Raw genomic sequence first — 19,592 nt, forward strand, 5'->3', positions numbered from 1 at the left:
TGACAAAAATTTAATACAAACTGAACCCATTTCTTAAGGAAAAGAAGAAAACAACAGTAGTCTTTGGGTGAGATAATTTTCCCTCGCTTCATTCCTTAGAACTATCTAAATTTCCCAGGCCAAAGCTTTCCTCCTGTACGTGTGTGCACACATCTACACAAGTTGTTAGACACCCTCTGAACTCACTGAGATCTGAAATACAAGTCTGGGGATAAGCAGGATGTGATCAAAACAAAAGACAAAAGCAGCACGGAGCCGGTGGCTGGACGTTCCCGTTAAGCCCCACAGCCACGGAAGCTGGGTGTGAGCGGTCAGTGGGCCTGGGTGTAGCCTGGGGGAGCTGCCTGCCATCTGTGTGGGTGCAGCTACACAAACTCTCACTGTGTGTTTGGAGCTGGCGGGAGAAGCATTGTCTAGACACTGTGTATCGGTGCTTTTTACATGTGATTTGAATTGATTTTCAAAGAATTTTAAATATTGATTCCATAGAGCCAGCAGTTGAAAATATAAAAAAAAGTCATTTTAAATGGCATCATTTACAAATATACAAATATGTGTGATGCTTTACAAAATACCACATGAATGTAAAATCTTTGCTTCTGTTATCATTTTTAGCAGACTGTTGGGGAAAATATGGTAAAAGACTGCTTTATTACATTTCTGAATCACAGACAGTTTGCTGTAGACGGAAAACAATGATATATATTTGTAAGTTCTTTCGTGAAAGTGCATCTGCCAGGTCGTGTGCGAGTTTATCACACATCAGTTAGCTCCCAGGTGGACCCACGAAAAGATCTCCAACCACCATTTTCCTGCATACCTGACAGATGAGAATATTACGCTCAGTATTGAAGACACTTGGGGCATTCCAGCTGGAAGGAAAGAGGAGAGCAAATTGATCCAAAGGGAACGCCCTGATGCTTCCAGGAAAAGGGCTGGGCGTGCTGCTTGGCGGGTTGGAGGAACCGGCAGAGGAGGAGGAGCAAGGCGGCCTAGCAGCAGCCTCTCTCCCTGGCGTCAGCTTCCTCCACTCCAAGAATCACCATCACCAGAGACAAAGGCCGAAGCCTTCATGTAACATGGATCCTAAGTATCCCACCAGACAGGTGTGGCCCCTTCGCTTTATGGAACGGAGCCGTGAAGACGCTGGCGAGGGGGCATCTGGTTAATCCCAGTCCTGCTCTTACTGAATGCTGGCCTCTGACTCAGATCCCTCATAGGTAAAACGGGAGTCACGGTACCAACCACGGCAATTAAATTAATGTTTGTAACACAGACTAGAAGAGATAATATTTACAAAGCACAAGGTCCATATGAAACTGTCTATTACTTGATTCATTAAAAATATGAGAATAGAGAAATTAAAACATTTCAAAATTTCTGATTAAGTAAAAGCGAATGTCTTTTTTTTTTTTCCTAAAGATTTTATTGGGGAAGGGGAACAGGACTTTATTGGGGAACAGTGTGTACTTCTGGGACTTTTCCAAGTCACGTTGTCCTTTTAATCTTAGTTGTGGAGGGCGCAGCTCAGCTCCAGGTCCAGTTGCCGTTGTTAGTTGCAGAGGGCACAGCCCACCATCCCTTGCGGGAGTCAAACTGGCAACCTTGAGGTTGAGAGGACGCACTCCAACCAACTGAGCCATCCGGGAGCTCAGCGGCAGCTCATTGACTTCATTCTAGTTGTGGAGAATGCAGCTCGCTGGCCCATGTGGGAATCAAACCGGCAGCCCCGTTGCCCAGAGCCTGTGCTCTAACCAACTGAGCCACCCGTCTGCCCCACAAATGTCGTAATTTAGGACTCATTTTTCCCCCTATTCTATGCTTATCATATGTTTAAGTTTAAAACATAATTTATATAACATCTTTGTTTTTATCCCATTTATATATACTGTGTTTCCCCGAAAAATAAGAGCTAGCCAGACAATCAGCTCTAATGCATCTTTTGGAGCAAAAATTATTATAAGACCTGCTCTTATTTTACTATATTATTTTATTATAAGAGCTGGTCTTATATTAATTTTTGCTCCAACAGATGCATTAGAGCTAATTGTCTGGCTAGGTCTTATTTTCAGGAAAACATAGTAGTATCTGCCAGGAAAATGTTTTTGTATTACCTTAATTTGATGTGTAGCTGAATTTCTATAATTAGGCCCATTTGTACATGCTGTTACATGGGTATGTGTTGAACTGATTTAGAAAATAAACCATTTATTATATTAAATTGAATTTTGCACATCCACATAAAATCACACTTAAGAGAATACTTTCAAGATATTTCCCCCTTTTGAAGTAGATTAAACAAGAAAAATAAAATGCATGTCATTAAATAATATTCAAAATGCTTAAAATATTTTGAATTATTTAAACAAAATCCTTGAGACTTGTTCAAATATACGTTTTGACTTTCACTTCTGTTATTTAAACGAAGGACAGACACTACTTCACACTTGTCACGCAGGGTCTCTGGTCCTGCTCCCTGCACAAGAATGCAGGATACGGTGATGCCAGAAAGGAACAGCAATGGAGTCATAGATAGGGGGTTCATACCACTATATTCTCACTGGCAGCTGGGTTGGAGACAAAAAAGCAAATATCCGCCAGTACCCCAAGAGGAGGTCTTCCTGCACCCTAGGCTCGCTGGTGGCCAAGGCAGACACAAGAAGTAGGACCCACACGATCTGCAATCTGCCGTCTGCTTCTCTGCCAACCAACCAACCAACGCAGCCATGGCAGCTATATCAGTGGCTAATTGGCTAACTGGTTACAGCTGATGGCCAGCCAGTCACAGCTGATGACCATCTACTACCTGAGCCAGCACCTTTCCACGTGAGGCCGAGAGCCTGGAAACTGCTCTCTGGGACTCTGTCCCTACAACACTGAAGTATTTACAATATACTTGTGTCCCCTGGTATAGGCTGATAATAGCACATTTTTACCTTGTCATTTCTAAAAGTAAATGCAACACTCGTTAAACTACATAACTAGAAATACGGACTGGCAGTAAGTAAAAATCTTAAACTCAAATTATTTTTATGGGCCCTCACTAGAATTTCCTCTGCTGGGGCATGGAAAAAGCCTTCTTGAAAAATAAATAAGGGGCGGCCGCATGGCTCAGCTGGTTAGAGCGTGAGCTCTCAACAACAAGGTTGCTGGTTTAATTCCCACATGGGATGGTGGGCTGCGCCCCCTGCAACTAAGATTGAAAATGGCGATTGGACTTGGAGCTGAGCTGCGCCCTCCACAACTAGACTGACGGACAACGACTTGGAGCTGATGGGCCCTGGAGAAACACACTGTTCCCAATATTCTCCAATAAAAAAAAATTAAAAATAAACTAACTAAAAAAATAAAACCCAAAATCTTTTTAGCTGAAACACCACCTCATTGACTTAACCAGTGGATCAAGGAGTCACAGCAGCTCTTAAGGCCTCCTGCCTGATGGGGACGTTGCCAGACTCCTGCTGCAGTGCAGGAGACATGGTTGCAGCGCTGGACGATTCCATCTGCGGCCACATCAAGAACGTAGCTTGGGCTGGGACGGCATCACCAAGGAGTGTCTGGACAGCATCTGGAAGTGGACACTCAAGAGGTTCGTCCACGACTTCAAAGGATTTGCCAAGGATAAGGAGGCTGCAAAAATTACCACGGCTGCCACTGAGATGGCGAAGGGCTGCCACGTGGGTGTGGGGGGCTGACCCTGGGGAGCCCTGCGAGGGGACTCCTGAGGGACTGACAAATGAGGAGGGGTCAGAACAGGGACACACAGTGAAGAAGAGGCAAGAGAAAAGGAAAGTGCAGGAGGAGAGGAAAACAACCCTCAAGAAGATTCACAGTGCAGGCTTAGCAGAAGCTTTTGCAGACCTCAACAAGTTCCTTAAACCGTCTGAGAACATGGACCCAATGCCAAAAGGTTTTCAGTAATAGAGAGGACTGCTCGTGGTGCATTAACTGCTTACAGGTCAATCTGTCATGAAAACCAGAAAGAAACCAAGCAAACTGTGGGGACAGAGTCCCAGAGAGCAGTTTCCAGGCTCTCGGCCTCACGGGGAAAGGTGCTCGCTCGGGTAGTAGATGGCCGTCACCTGTGACTAGTTGGCCGTCAGCTGTAACCAGGTAGCCCTTAGCCCCTGATGTAACTGCCGTGGCTGAGCTAGCAAGCGCGGATTGCAGTTAGCAAGTGGGGTCGGTTGGCAGAGAAGTGGATGGCGGGTTGAGGATCGTGTGGCTCCTGCTTCCTGTGTCTCCAACCCAATCACCAGCAGGAATATAGTGGTGTGACTCCCCTATCCATGGCTCCGTGGGTGTTCCTTTTTGGCCTCACCATGTCCTGTGTTCCTGTGTGGGGAACGGGAGCTGAGTCCCTGCAGGACACAGAGACCCCGCCTGAGATTCCGCATGACACCAGCCACCAGGGACATTTGTGAGGAGTGACACCTGCTGCAGAAAAGCCTCAGCATCTCCTTCGTGAGCTGTTCCAGAAGGAGGCAGTGTCGTGATAGGTGACAGCTCCATCCGTGTCACTGCCCCTGAGACCTTCCAGTGGGACAGATGTGGGAGACGGTGATATTGATGACCCTGTGTCGGCCGAGGCTAATGTGTGTGGTCTGTGTCTGTTTTTAACAAAAAAAGTTTAAAAAGTAAAAATAATAATAAAAAGCTTATCGCATAAGGATACAAAGAAAATATTTTGTACACCTGTACAGTGTGTTTGTGTTTTAAACTAAGTGTTATCACAAGAGTGAAAAGTTTTAAAAAGTTTATAAAGTAACAATTACATTAAGCTAAGGTTAATTTATCATTGAAGAAACATATTGTTTTATAAGCTTAGTGTAACCTAAGTGCACAGTGCTATAAGAAGACTCCAGTCATGCGCAGTCGTGCCCCAGGCCGTCACGTCCACTCATACTCACACTCACTCACACTCACACTCACACTCCCTGACTCACCAGTCCTGCGGGCTCCACTCATGTTACGTGCCCTATACAGGTGTGCCGTTTTTTATCTTTTATACCGTATTTTCACTGTCCCTTTTCGATGCTTAGATACATTTCCACACACACGCACTTCCCACTGGGTGACAACTGCCTGCAGAGCTCAGTACAGTGACATGCTGCATGGGCTGTCGCCCAGGAAACAGACTGCCCCACCCAGCCCAGGGTGCGGGAGGTTGTGCCATGCAGGTGTGTGGACGCCCTCGGTGATGCTCGCATGATGAAATCGTTCACATGACTACCAAGCTAACAATGCATATCTTAGAGTGTATCCCTATGGTTAAGCAACTCATGACTGTAATTCCTGAAGCAACTGGAGATCTAAAAACCCAGGAAAAATCTACCTGACTGAGAGGCAATCTACGTACTGCCTCCCATAGGTCCAGGTCTGCCAACTGACCTGGGAAAGCCCGAGGTCAGAGTTTAGCCTGACGTTCTGAGTGTTTTTGTCCTGAGTGTGTCCCAAGTGGCACAGTGCACTGAGAAACTGGACAGTACTTTGACATTTCATGGGTAAGTGGGGCAAAGTTTGGAGCTGGGTTGCACCAAGGATGGAGCTTCGGTAACCTCCCCATACTTCAGTTTGCGAGCCCAGTGGGCAGCTGCTGAGGTGCTCAGGTGACCCGAGGGTGAAGCAGGTACCATCTGAACAGCAGCCCATCTCTGAATTACTGGATCACCCTAGAAAATCTCCACTGGTGACACTGAGTGAAAGTGATCCCATGTGTCTGCTGCCACTGGCTCATGTCAGGAAGGAAACAACAGTCTTTGGCCCTAAGTTATGATTACAAACATTTTCAAATGCAAAGCACATTATCAGAGTTGACGAGGCTTGTAGGGCTATGAGACGGTGTGAACAGAAAAAAGCAGGAACCAAGAGCAGCCGGGTCTCCAAATGCTCAAATAATTGGACCCAGACTCGAAAACAGCTAGAGGACAACTCTGAAGGTTTCAACAGAGAGTTAGAAACCTAACTGACCCATCAAACTGAAAAGGACCACATAATTCCAATATACGAGTTTGGGAACTGAAGAATCACTGAGATTAAAGATGCAGTTGAATGAGTTTAAACTAGAGCATAAGAGAAAATAGTGCATTTGTAGACAGAGTCAAAAAAAGGAAAAAGCAGCACAGGTAGAAAACGCATGAGGAAGCACAAGAGAACATTTCAAGTTACAAAAGGAGAGCAGGGAGAGGACAAAGGAGAAGTAATCTGCTGAAAAGATTACGGCTGATAATTTTCTAAAGCTGATGGAGGAGAACAGCCAACGAAGAGTTCCCAAGTAAGCAACACGACAGTGAAACAGGAAAATGGAAATCTCAGTGCCAGCAGAAACAGAAGCAGTTATAAGGCCACGGTATCCAAAGGAACAGTGGACTTCTGAAGATGGTTGAATCTCTTCAGTGAGCTGAAGGAAAGTAACTGCTGATCTAGAATTCCAAATACAGAAACAGTACTCTGCAGATTACAGTACACACGGGTACATTATCAGGACCCAATCTTTATCATTTTTGCAGATGATGCAGAAATCACAGCACAGGTTAGCTCCAGTTACCTCTTTGTTACATGTATCTATTGTTTACATGCATTTTAATTCTGTGTGTTTTCAATATGACAAGTCTTTACTATTACGTTTCTAATAGTCCCTATTTAGCTATATCTCTGTGTTTGCAACTTAATTGATTTTTATTCCTCCTTTCATCATTTTCCTTCTGCCTGCAGAATATTTTTTGGTATTTTTAAAAATGAATTTCTACTGGTGGTTAATTTTTTTTCTTCAGTTTTCATTTGATTGAAAATATCTTTATGTCAACTGCATCCTTAAAGGATGAGGATATAAAATGGTAAAGGACCAACAATTATTAGCTCTTGATAAGGATAATATACATAATTTATAGGGTAATGTTTTTACATGTAACTTGTGGAATGAATAGGAGATAAAATAATAATAAAGTATGTAGAAGAAATAATTACAAAGCTGACTTAGTGGACCTGAACATAATTCTGGAAGACTTACAGAATACTTTCTTGTAAGTACATGTGGAAAATTTATAAACAAAGACTTTATGCCAAGTCATAAACTCTCAACACGTTATAAAGAACCAACATCACAGAGGTTATAAATCCTGACAACAGTTCAATTACATTATAAATCATAAGAAAAACTAAATAAAAAGTCTCCATATGCTGCAAATTAAGAAATAGAACTCAAATTTCCCACAGGACAAAGGCTACGTCACAACAGAAATGATAAATCAAATGTGACCAATACAGAACAAAAACAAAGAAAATGCACAAATCGCCAATGTCAGGAGCGGAAAAGGTGAAGTCACTACAGATGTTGACGATATTAAGCTAATAAAATGGCACCCTGGGAAATGTCTTCTTCGGCCACAATGGAGTAGCACAGTCCTGAGGGGCTGGCCTCTCATTCACCCCTCTTCCCGCTGAAGCACATGGCACTCCTGTCCCCCCCTGGGCTGTGCCAGGTCCATTCGTGCACCTTCTACACTGAGTAGACATCCAACCCCTGGTTGGACCCTCTTCTGTGCAGGATTCCAGTCCTGCTATTGGCCCCTGGGGTGGGGCTGTATCCATAGTGGGGAGGCTTGTCTTCCAGAAAGGAGCTGGCTGGCTCAACCTGCCACCAAGGGGATGGCTGGTGGCTTAGACGAATAGTGCCACATTGGGGACTCAGTGTTGGTCTCTGGTGCAGTTAGGTTTGATGCAGAGATGGCGTTAGCTAGAAGAGCCCAGGAGAGCAGCAGTCCATGCCATTGGGGCCGTATGGAACTCCATCTTTTATCCTGGCCGTTCTGTTCATGTGTTCCTGTGGCTTCTGGGGCAGCTGATGATGGAAGCTGGTGAAGTCAGCGGGCTGAAGCTCAGTACTCACCTTCAGCGTCTCCCCCAGGAGAAGGCCACAGGCTCTCTACTGATGTTAACTTGGGAGTGCAAGTCTTCACACTGTGTCCACGGCCATGTGCCACACACAGGCCCCTGCCCGACCTCCTGGAATCCAGTCTCCCAGGGCCTCTGGCTTCCACAGGCTGCGCCCCCATTCCATTAGTGCAGAGGCTTCAAGGTAATGGGTACATGGCAATGCCAGGAGGTTAGATGAGCCTGAGCCCACTGGCTCCTCTCATTTCCTATAAAACAAGGCCCCTCGTCAGCAGTAATGATAAATGTAATGCCAGCAGTTAAAAGCATTTAGTAACTGCACAGATGCTGGTTTTGGCAGAAACATTAGAAAGCAAATCTACATCCAGGTCCAGTAGGAACAAAGTGCCGCCCCTTCCTGATGAACTCGAGCCGATGTAACCAGCCTGCTCTCCAGGTGGCTGGGTGTGTCCTGGGCAAACGCTGCCATCCTGGGGGCTCCTGGGTGGAGTCTGCTGCTGGGAGATTGGGCACTCGTAGGGGCTGCACAGGTTATGCGTGGTGGCCAGGCAGACCTTTGTCTGTCACCATGGCCACTCTGTCCATGGCAGGTAGGGAGAGGCTGACCGTTGACCACAGAAAGGGTCATCTTGTCCATTGGATTCTCATGCTTCTCCTGTGCAGCTTCTGTTCAGTGGGCGTACTCTGCACTCGTTTGGAGAGATCTAGTCACACACCTTTCCTCACAACACCTTGTCACCTCATGTCCACATCTCTGGTCATTGTTGACTCATTGCAAAGAATCTATGCGCCATACTTCGCGCCATCTCTCATTCCTGACAAAGTGGAAAACAGGGGCACTGGTCACCGTTCCACCCAATGAGAAGGTTACGCTTCAGCACTCTTTTAGGACCACCCGGGAGAATGGCTGTAGCTGTGCTTGTCTGGGTGCTGCTCACGTATCACGTAAAATCTCCTACAACCAGGCTCAAACATTTCTCCCCCAGTAAACGTCCACAGAGAACTGCCCGAGTCATAGATGCAGGGTGAGCGAGGAGGCGGGAGTGGGAACCTGCGAGTCTGGGCCCTTTGCCCACATCTCCCCCTGCCTCAGGGCCCGCCTGAGCCGGCTCTCACACACGCACCACTCCCACGGCTGGTGAGTGCTGCTGTGCACAGCCCACCTCATGGCTCAGTGCGTTAGAACACACCCACTTCCCGGTGGCAGCTCACATCACATGGTGTCGTGGAAGCCAGTACTAGAACCCAACACGTAGCCCAAAGCGGTTTCCCATAAGGAGAACAGTTATCTGAAGAGGACGGCATGGCTTTTCCTGACATCCCAAAGATTCACACTGACTCACATCACCTCCAGGGACCTTCCAAGTCCACACAGCACTTTGCTTTGCTGTGACACTGCCAGCTCACTTGTACTGGCTGGGCCACACTGCCCAAATGGGGAGCGGCTAGCACAGTGGCCAGAATAGTGGCAGGGCCCCCTCGACAGCCCGTTAGGTTACTAGTAAATGAGCAGGAGTAACCACCCTGCTGAAGCAAACATGGACCCCAAAATCAAGAGAACCCCCCTCTTCAGCATTGAACTCCTTTCTTGGTGAAAGAAGCCAGATGACAAAATTTTGTCCATAATCACAGAAGAATATCAACATGTCCCAGATCACAGGACCCCTAGAACTTTCACCGGGGTGTCAGGTTCCTGAGTTTTTGTGGGGCTTATACCTTTTGACACGCACGTCTCACACAACTTGGGCATATTACCAAGTAATCCCAGATTTTTGTCAACCTCAGTGTAATCCACTGTCGGGGTCAGAGTTCAGCCAAGCAGGTGAGCCAACAGTGAGTGCTACCTGCAGCTGCTCAACACCTTGAGTCCAGAACCCGGTAATCACATCCTTCTCAATCCAATCGGTCCATCCACTGTCACATTCCTTCCACTCTGACTGAATACTCTCAGGACCTGCTCCCACATGCACCAGATACATTTTCTATCTTGTGCACACATTTATGGCCTAAAACAGCCGCACCAGCCATCTCGGTCCCTGTGGGTGAAGAGTCTGGGCGTATCTTCACTGGGCCGTCTGCGGGGGATAGAGCTTCAAGAGAGCTGTTGGTTGGGCTGGGTCCTTTCTGGAGCATGTGGTCTTCTTTCTAAGCTCATTGGTTGCTGGCAGAATTCAACTTCGTGCAGTTGTAGAACTGGGGCCCTGCTTTCCCTGCTCTGACAGCTGGGGGCTGCTGTCAGGTCTCAGCGCTCCCTGCAAGTCCCTGCCCTGTCCCCTGGTGTTCTCACAGGCCCCCTCACTACGTGGCAGCTCTTCAGTGCCAGCAGGGGGATTCGCTCTTGTCTGCTAAGATGGAGTCTTACAGAACGTAGGGTAACCATGAGGCTGACTCTCCCACTTTTGACAGCTTCCGTCTGTGGTTTCAATCAAGTCACAGGTTCTACCCACTCAAGGGAAGAGCATCATACAGAACAGAACTCATTGGCGGGTCCCCACAGGTGCGTCTGACAGCATGGGTGCCCCAGGGAGTTTTCGGTGGAAACTAGCTAGCTACTGCAATTTTTTGGTATGTATGGTGGGTAACACCTGGTACCCAAACACCCTGGAAACTGCCAGGATTCAAGTTGAGGTCTAAGTTCAGAAGCGATGAAAAATGATGAAGGTGGAGAAGGCAAGGTGGCTATTTCAGGAAGACCACTATAGATGCTTCGGGCAAGGGGAGGCTAGCTCCTCGGAGGAGGGTGGGAAGGCTGTTTCTCTTGACAACAGAAGCCAGTGGGATGTTGGATTTAACGTGCTCAGCTTCACTTACCTGGCTTCCATTGTGAGGGTCCTACCCGCTCCAATCAATGCCTTACCTCTAACATTGGAAATGTGTCAGGGTGGGAGTTCCAGTTGCTTTGTAATTCAGCCCACCATCGGATTAGAATTTAAGTGTATCCAAAATCTGTATGGCCACAGACCTTACTCTGGTCCCGCTCCTGCTTTTTGTCTTCTCTTATCCCACATCTCCTGTCTCTTCTTGACGGGGTTTTGATCTCCAGCACCCACACCACCGCTGTAACTCGGCCTCCACTTTCCCAGGCTGGCTAGACACTGACCTGACAGTGTTCATGGCCTCAGAAAAAAGTGTCAAAACTTACATTCCTTAGCAGTTCTAAATAACTGGCAACACGCCATTGAACTTAGGGAGCACAAAGGGAAGGATATGCATTTCAATCCTCCTTATTACACAATCAGGACATTTGGGAAACTTTAGGAGGCTGCATTGCTTTTAGAGATGGACACTGAGTAGGTCTTTTCCTGGTTACAGAAAATGTGTGCTAGCGGAATGATAAGTCACCCAAGCAGAATAACGGCAAACACGCTGCATACGAGAGGAAAGAAGGCTCCTGATAAATCTCTCAAACCGTAGGAAAACAATTACATCATGACCCTGAAAGTCCAAAGGGGTTTTTAAGAAACATTATCAGGCCTAACAAAGAAACGTCATTTCTCTTCCCTTTTGTATTTGTGGGAGGATTCCAGGGTGACTTGTGTCCATGGAATGGCGTCACGCGAGGCCGTGGGACTACCTGGTCAAGTAAAAGCAGCCTGATGGAGCCCGGGTACAAGTGACCTTGTTTCCTGTCACCATCTTACACAATCGTGCCCAGGTCCAACATGTTTACGTCTTAAGAAAGGGAATCTGAAGGGAAAAGTGGAAATGTCCAAGAGTGTAAAGTGGATACAAATATGAAGAAAACAATAATTAGCAAACTGAGAACCTGCTAGCTTTGTAAGTTACTCATGTATTTTCCTGGTGCTTAAATGTTTAAATCGAGGATAATTTTTCACATTCAGTTGTTCATATTCGTGAGTGGGGGTGGCAGTACCATCGGTCACGTAACACTAGAACAGTGAAGGAAATGAAGCCAAAGTGGTGATGACTGAGCCTCTTCCCTAGAGGTGTTCTCCGGGAAAGAATTGCTTAATTTCTGTTTCTCTCCACACTGTGAAAGTTCAAATGCTCATTTAGGCACATACAATGATCACTCCATTCTAAACGGTCAAAAAGACAATTTTTTATTTTTTATTTATTTATTTATTTATTTTTTTATTTTTTTATTTTTATTTTTAATTTATTGGGGTGACAACCGTCAGCAAAACCACATAGATTCCAGGTGCGCAACTCTGCATCACATCATCCATAAATCACACTGTGCGTTCACCACCCAGAGCCAGCTCCCCCTCCATCACCATACACTTGATCCCCCTCACCCTCATCCCCCACCCCCCAACACCTTTACCCTCTGGTAACCACCAAATTACGTTCCCCAGATTAATTTTCAAGCCCGTGGCCATCCTATGGTCACCGATTGCCCTCCAATCCCCTCACCCTCCCCTCCACCCCCACTTCAAAATGAGACATTTAAGATACCCACACTAAACTGTATTAAAAACCCATGGTGTTGTTGGGACTGGGCTTTACACGAAAGTGGCTCAAACTGTAATCAGAAGACTCGCAGGCTTTCCAAAAAGTGACTTTGAACTACGAAAGGTCAAAGTAAAAGAAATAAAAATCCCATAAAATTAAATCAAAGAAATGACCAAGCTGAAATGAAAATGAACATGGAAGATGGGTCGGCGTACAGTGAAGACAGCCCAGAGATTTTTTGGAAAATCCTGAAAAACCTTTCGGGCTAACCCGATAGTGTGTTTGCAACTGTTTTTGAAAAGCAATGATACAAGAAATACTGGAGTCCGCTATAGGTCTGGCATTAATGACTTAGGAATACTGGAGGTTGCCTCCATAAAGCATTCGGACATGCAGTTTTCAATTAAAATGATGACACAATTTTTTGCAAAATCTGATCCATTTAATTTTGGCATAATAGTGATTTATTATGTTACTGTTTCCACATATACTTCCGTGTTTAGTAAACCACCGAGGAGCCAGCGACGGCCTACCCGCACGCCTTTGCCCCGTAGGCCAGGCTGCTGTTGCACTGAAGGCAGTGTGTCCCGTCGCGGGGATTATAGGAGCCAGGGCTGCAGATCACTGCGGAGAAGAGAGGAAGTTAATAAGCAGCTTTCCTCAAAGGCTGCGCGGCTTACTTTACATGGAGGATACATTTCCAAAGGTTCTGCTTTCTTTAAAACCTTTGTTTCTAACGGTGGTAAAATAAATCTAACATACAATTTACCATCGTCACCACTTTTACGTGTACGGTGCAGTAGTCTTACGTATGTTCACGCTGTTGTACAACTAACCTCCAGGGTTTTCCATCTGGGAGAATCGCCACCCACACCCACTGAACTTCTGGGAGAATCGCCACCCACACCCACTGAACTTCTGGGAGAATCGCCACCCACACCCACTGAACTTCTGGGAGAATCGCCACCCACACCCACTGAACTTCTGGGAGAATCGCCACCCACACCCACTGAACTTCTGGGAGAATCGCCACCCACACCCATTGAACTTCTGGGAGAATCGCCACCCACACCCATTGAACTTCTCCCCATTCCCGTCCCCAGCCTCTGGCAGCCACCATTCTACTACTTGTTTCTATGAAATCTGACCACTCTAAATACCCCATATACGGTGAAAAGCTTTAACTTTTCACTCTGATCCTGGATTAGAACAAGACTATGACCTAAAATAGTTGTACTGATCACATAATGTTGACTTTAAAAGGTTGAACGGGCCATCCAATAAGTTACAGCAGAATCCACATAGGTCAAGGCCGTAGGTGGAACCACCACATAAGGTATGATACTCCTGTGAGAACCACGACTTAGATGTATAAAGACAGCCAAATATGGAGAGGAGTTGCAGCTTATTTCGACTATGAGTTGATAAATGTGTAATTTTGGAAAAGTTTCTTAGCCTAACTGAACTCGTTGACCGTCCCTCACATAAGGATAACGTATATCATGAGTATGTTACCACAGTTACCGCTGCGTAACAGAAAGTAAAGAAGGATAGAAAGAAACCAAGGTCAAGGACATTCTGTCACTGACGAATTCTGGGATTCTGGGTAGTAACTTCTCTTAGTTCTAGTTTCCTCATTTGTACAACAGGCGCAGTCACGAGCACATCCACACTATTCAGTGAGGCCTAGAACGACTCAGAAGAGAACAATCCAGGGTGTCATCAGGCACTTGATAAATGCTTCCCCCACTCTTCGCCTTGGGGGGAGGGGCCCTCCAGCTGGGCTGGGGTCTCTGATTACCCTGTTCCTCCTTTTGCTACTGCGATGTAGTCAGCCAGGGATCGCCAGCGCCGCTAACAGTGCACCAAAGGCATGGTTATCATGGAACAAAGAACAGTCTTTTCCTGGAGCCATGATTCCATGATACATGTCACTGTTTGGCTCTGGGTCATATTATATTATTTAAGTTCATATCATTCCTTTTAAATACATTTTTTTCAAATTGGAAAATATTGTAAGCGTTACTCAGAGAAAGTATTTTCCATTCTAGGTTCCACAGAGTTCCTCAGGTTTTAATAGACATTTTATTTGGGGAATCATGTTTCAGGTGGAAAAAGTACTGGTTAAACAGATTTCATCAGATTTACCTCCTGCAGTAATAACGAGAGTGTATGTCGTAAAATTCTGATGGAATAAAATATTCCTCAATGTGTGTGACCATGGTGCATGTTCTTTCAAAACACGTACTAGTATTTCTTGAAACACAAATATGGAAATGCTGGGCAAAGGTACTGAAAGTGTTAAATCATGACACATGGAGAGGAGAAATCTGCATGCAGTCTACACAAATACTTTTATTGAGTGTCACAAAAAGAATTGGTACTGGCATAAAATCATCTAAATTCAAGTTTATAAATACGGTCTTCTAATAACTATTCTGAGAATTAGCAAACCTTCACAATAAAGTATGTGTAATACTACAGAGAGATACCAGTATAATACCTCGGAGTGACAGACGCTACAGATAAGACTGTAGCGCTCCCTCCCCGGATATATCCTAAAATATTTGGTTGTCTTTTAAGTGGAATGGAGTTTAGCAACATATCAGAAGGCAAGGCCAATGAACACAAATGATCATATTTTTAAATACTAGCAACAAACACCGGAATCCAAAAGTCAATCCATACCACTGATAACAGCTCCCCCCAAATGAAACCACTCGACACAGATCTAACAGACATACAGTCACGTGCCACATGACAACGTTTCAGGCAATGACCAAGTACGGGTACAATGGTGGCCCCATAAGATTATAATGGATTACACGCAAAATGTTTGTGATGTTGAAAGAAAAGCCTGGGCCTGACTACAATGCTGCATTTACTGCTAGTTCTGGGTTGATTAAAGAGATGTGAGGCTCAGTACGCTGTCCCGCTGCCCTGAGCCCCCCGTGGCTGGGCCTGGAGCTGGTGAGGGAGCCCGGGGCCTGACCAGCTGCCCCGAAACATCCATGCGCACTCACACACTCCGGCACACAACCCCCCTTCCCTCCCTTTCCCTATTTCTGTGTCCTCCCTGTCCTGCCTCGCTCTCATGCTCACTTTTGCCCTCACCCTGGCCTTCTCTTCTTATTTCTTGTGTCAAGCTCTTTCTCTTTGGGTCGTTTTCTGTCTCTGCTCTCCCTTTCTCTTCCCTTTCTGCCCCCTTTCTCCTGCTGTCTCCCCCCCTTCCCAGGGCATCTCCCCCTACAGCCCTCCCCGGGGCCTCCAAACACAAGTGGGCACACACTCATTATCTTTTATACCGTATTTTCACTGTAGCTTTTCTATGTTTAGATGTGTTCACATACACAAATGCCGACCACTGTGTTACAACTGCCTACACTATCAGTACAGTAACACACTGTGCAGGCCTGTAGCCCAGGAGCAACAGGCTCCACCTACAGCCCAGGGGTGCAGTAGGCTGCACCACCTAGATCTCTGTAAGGACACTCTATGATGTTTGCACAACAAAATTGCCAAACAACACATTTCTGGGAATGTATCTCCATCATTAAGTGATGCAGGACTGTACATGAGACCTGTCAATGATAACTACTAACCACTGATTAAAGAAATCAGACAATCTAAATAAATGGACAGACCTACTATGCTTATGGATTTGGAAGATCCAATACTGTAAAGGTATCAAAACTACCGAATCCTAAATTAATGTATATGTTTGACACAATTGCTATCAAAATCCCATAAAAATACTTTCGTTGTTAGTTTTAAATCAGACAACCTGATTCAAAATGTTATATGGAAAAGCAAAGGAACTAGAATAGCTAAAACAGCTTTCTAAGAAAAGAAAAAAGGGAGAACTCACACTACATAATCTTAGCATTCGATAGCTACAATAAAAAAAACGAATACATAGATCAATGGAACAGATTGCTTCCGTGATTGATTCCATCAAGTATTGAAAGGAAAAATAATACCAACCTTATAAAAATTCTTTTGGAAAATGAAGTAGGAGGGAACAATACCTAACTCATTTTATGATGTTAACATAAGTATATCCCCCCAAAATGGCAAATAGATTATAAAAACTACAAACATATTTCTCTTGAACAAAGGTAAAAATATTAACAAATCAAGTCAAATAATAAATAAAAAAGATAAAAGATCATGACCAAGTAGGGTTTATCTCAGGAATGCAACGCTGATTCAACATTAGAAAATCAATCAATGCAAATTCCTATATTAACATAATAAAGGATAAAAATCATGCTTTTTTCAAAAGATGTAGATAGAGTATGGGACAAAATTCACTAACTACTCATGATCAAAACAAGCAAATAAGAATAGTAGGCGACTGCTTCAAACTGACATCAAGCACCTAAAAAGATCCTACTGCTAGTATCATACTTAAAAGTGAAAAAAGTTATTTATCTCTAATATTGGGAACAGGGCAAGAGAGACTGCTTTTGTTTCTACTCAACATGTTTCCAGGGGACCCAGCCATTCAAATAAAGTAAAAGAAATAAAAGAATAAGATTTACATGAAGGACTATTATTTGCAGATAGTATGTTTATTCATATAAAAATACACAGAGAGACTACAAAATAATTATGAGATCTAATACATGAATGAAACAGAATCACAGGACCCAGGTTAATATTTAAAAATCAACTGTATTATTTTATGCTAACTGGAAAATTAAATCATTAATACAATTCCATTTACAGTAGAATATAAAAAAGGAACATCCTTATGAATAAATGTAAGAAAATATTTGCTAGAACAGCACAATGAAAACTACAAAATATCCTTGAGACAAATTTAAAAGTATTTACACAAATGCAGAATCACCATGTTCACTGTTTGGAAGACTAAATATATTTTGGATAACAATTATCATCAATTTTGTTTCTAGAATCCATGCAATCTATTCAAATTACTGTAGGTTTATTTGTAGAAATTGACATGCTAATTCTAAAATGTATATAGAAATTCAAAAAAATAGAGAATAACCAAAGCAATGTTTTAAATGTAAAACAATAGTTGCTATAAAGCCACAGTAGTTAAGACACTTTGGTATCAGTGCAATGACAGACCTGTAGATGAATTAAACCCACACAAATGGAATCAGGTGACTTTTTGACAGGGGTACCAAGGAAATTTTAATAGAGAAAGAAGTCTCCCTACAAATGGTGCTGGGTCACCAGGACCGGGTATCTGTATGGTAAAGAGAAAAACTAACTCAAAATGGATAATAGACCTAAAACTCGAAAGTAAAACCCCAAAGCACAAAACAAAAAGCACGGCAGAAAATCTTTGTAGCCTTAGGATAAGAAAGATTTCTTAGAACACACAAATACATGAAGCACAGAATAAAAAGGTAACAAATGGACTTCTTCAACTTTTTCTTTGAAAACAAAAATGCAAGCCACACTTTAGGAGGCTATGTTCAGAAAGAAACACTGCCCATACTATATTAAGAAATCTTTGTCCATACTAAATTAAGAACTCTTACAACTCAGTAACACAACCAACCACTTACAAATGGGGAAGATTTCTGTACAACTGTGCAAAAGAAAATCAATATCCAATAGGAACTTGAAAATATCTTTAAAAAGGAAAATGAAAATTGAAACCACAATGAGACACTACTAGTACCACACACACATCAGAATGGCTAAAATCAAAAAGAAAGACCACACTATGCTTTGGAAAGGATTTAGAACAACTGGACATCCTCACCTTCGTGGTACAGCCAGTTTAAAAAATAATTTGGCTTTTTTAAATAAAGTTAAACAGACACTTACCGTACGACCCAGCAATCGCAGTCCTAGGTATTTTCCCAGGAGAACTGAAAACATATGTCCACACAAACACTTGTACAGGGATGTTCAGAGCAGCTTTATTTGTAATGGCCTAAAACTGGAAACAACCCAAAGGTCCATCATCAGGCGAATGGATAAAAACATGTGGTCTATCCGTACAATGGAATACTACTCAGCCGTTAAGAGCAACGGACTATTAATACATGCATCAATACAGACAGATCTCAACTTCATATGCTGTGTGAAAGAATTCAGACAGAAATTACAGACCACGTGACTTCATTTATATAATAGAAACTTAGGAAAACGCATGCAAATCTATAGTGACACCGAGCATATCAGTATTTGCTTGGGAATGGATGCTGAGGTAAGATCGATTACAAACAGGCACCAGCAAAACTCAGGATATGGCAAAGATCTTCTCCTCGGTGGCAGTGACAGTTTCATGGATATAGACATGTCACTAAATGGTTTCATTTCAATGCCTGTCGTATGTCAGTGTTGAGCCCAAACAAAGCAATTGCAGGAATCACTTAAGGCACGGCACCGTATTTAGTGATCATTATGCAAACCAATACTAGCCATCAGTGTGGGTCCCCTCAATAAAAATTAAAAGGATAAAATACTGAATTGGAATAAAATTCTAATGGTGGACCTGAGCAGAAAGGGAAGACGACAGACTGCTGAAGCCTCACAGGAGGCTGCAGCTGTGTCCTTACCTGTCATTTTAACTCGTAGGAGATGAAGCAATGACAGGGTATAAAATTGGTTCGGAATAGGTGATATGTGCATACTTGTTTACAATATCATTTTCTATGATTTCTACGCTTAAATATAACATTGTAAAGAGAGATTTTTCTCCCAAAGAGCCATAATAAATACACACACACACACACACACACACACACACACACACACACCTCCCCTTGAAAACCAAAACCAACCGAAAATAACCCTCTGGATACAGACAGCATCAATGAGGAAATTAAACGATTGAGGGGAAAATTATATAAATTTTAAATAAACCATTTAGAAGCAAGAAGAAGGAACGATTAAAGTTCATTTTTTAAAAACATAACAGTGCCCTAATACTAAAATTTTACAAACATTTACAAAAAAAAGAAAAAAGAAAAACTACAGGCCAAAGTCTCCCATGAGTCTAGATACAAAGAGCCTTAACTAAATGTCAGCATATAAAACCCAGAAGATATAGAAATTATAAATAATCATCACAGTTTTTGATTAGATAAGTTTGTGCAAAGTTGGTTTAACATTTGCCTATCAATCAATGCATAATATGATAAAAGATAAAAACACCATGATCATCTCAATGATAAAATTCCGTCTCATTCATGATGAAAACTAAAAATAAATGGGGAATGGAAGCGAATTTCCTTCCTTAGCCCGATTAACGGCTTCTCTGAAAACCCTCCAACTTTTCTCACACCTGATCG

The 19,592-nt window shown here is 43.6% G+C and overlaps 1 protein-coding gene across 1 annotated transcript in view; it reads right to left on the reverse strand.

Moving 5' to 3' along the window:
- Nucleotides 1–12,802: 12,802 nt before the first annotated feature.
- Nucleotides 12,803–19,592, reverse strand: part of ZPBP (zona pellucida binding protein) — a 42,955-nt gene continuing 36,165 nt past the window's right edge. The window contains exon 8 of the mRNA XM_033088169.1: nucleotides 12,803–12,933. Within this exon, the coding sequence (XP_032944060.1) occupies nucleotides 12,839–12,933 (95 nt within the window). The 3' untranslated portion in view covers nucleotides 12,803–12,838. The remainder of the gene's footprint in view (nucleotides 12,934–19,592) is intronic.

This window comes from Rhinolophus ferrumequinum, chromosome 20 (genome assembly GCF_004115265.2).
Source record: "Rhinolophus ferrumequinum isolate MPI-CBG mRhiFer1 chromosome 20, mRhiFer1_v1.p, whole genome shotgun sequence".
In the NCBI taxonomy this organism is placed as follows: domain Eukaryota; kingdom Metazoa; phylum Chordata; class Mammalia; order Chiroptera; family Rhinolophidae; genus Rhinolophus; species Rhinolophus ferrumequinum.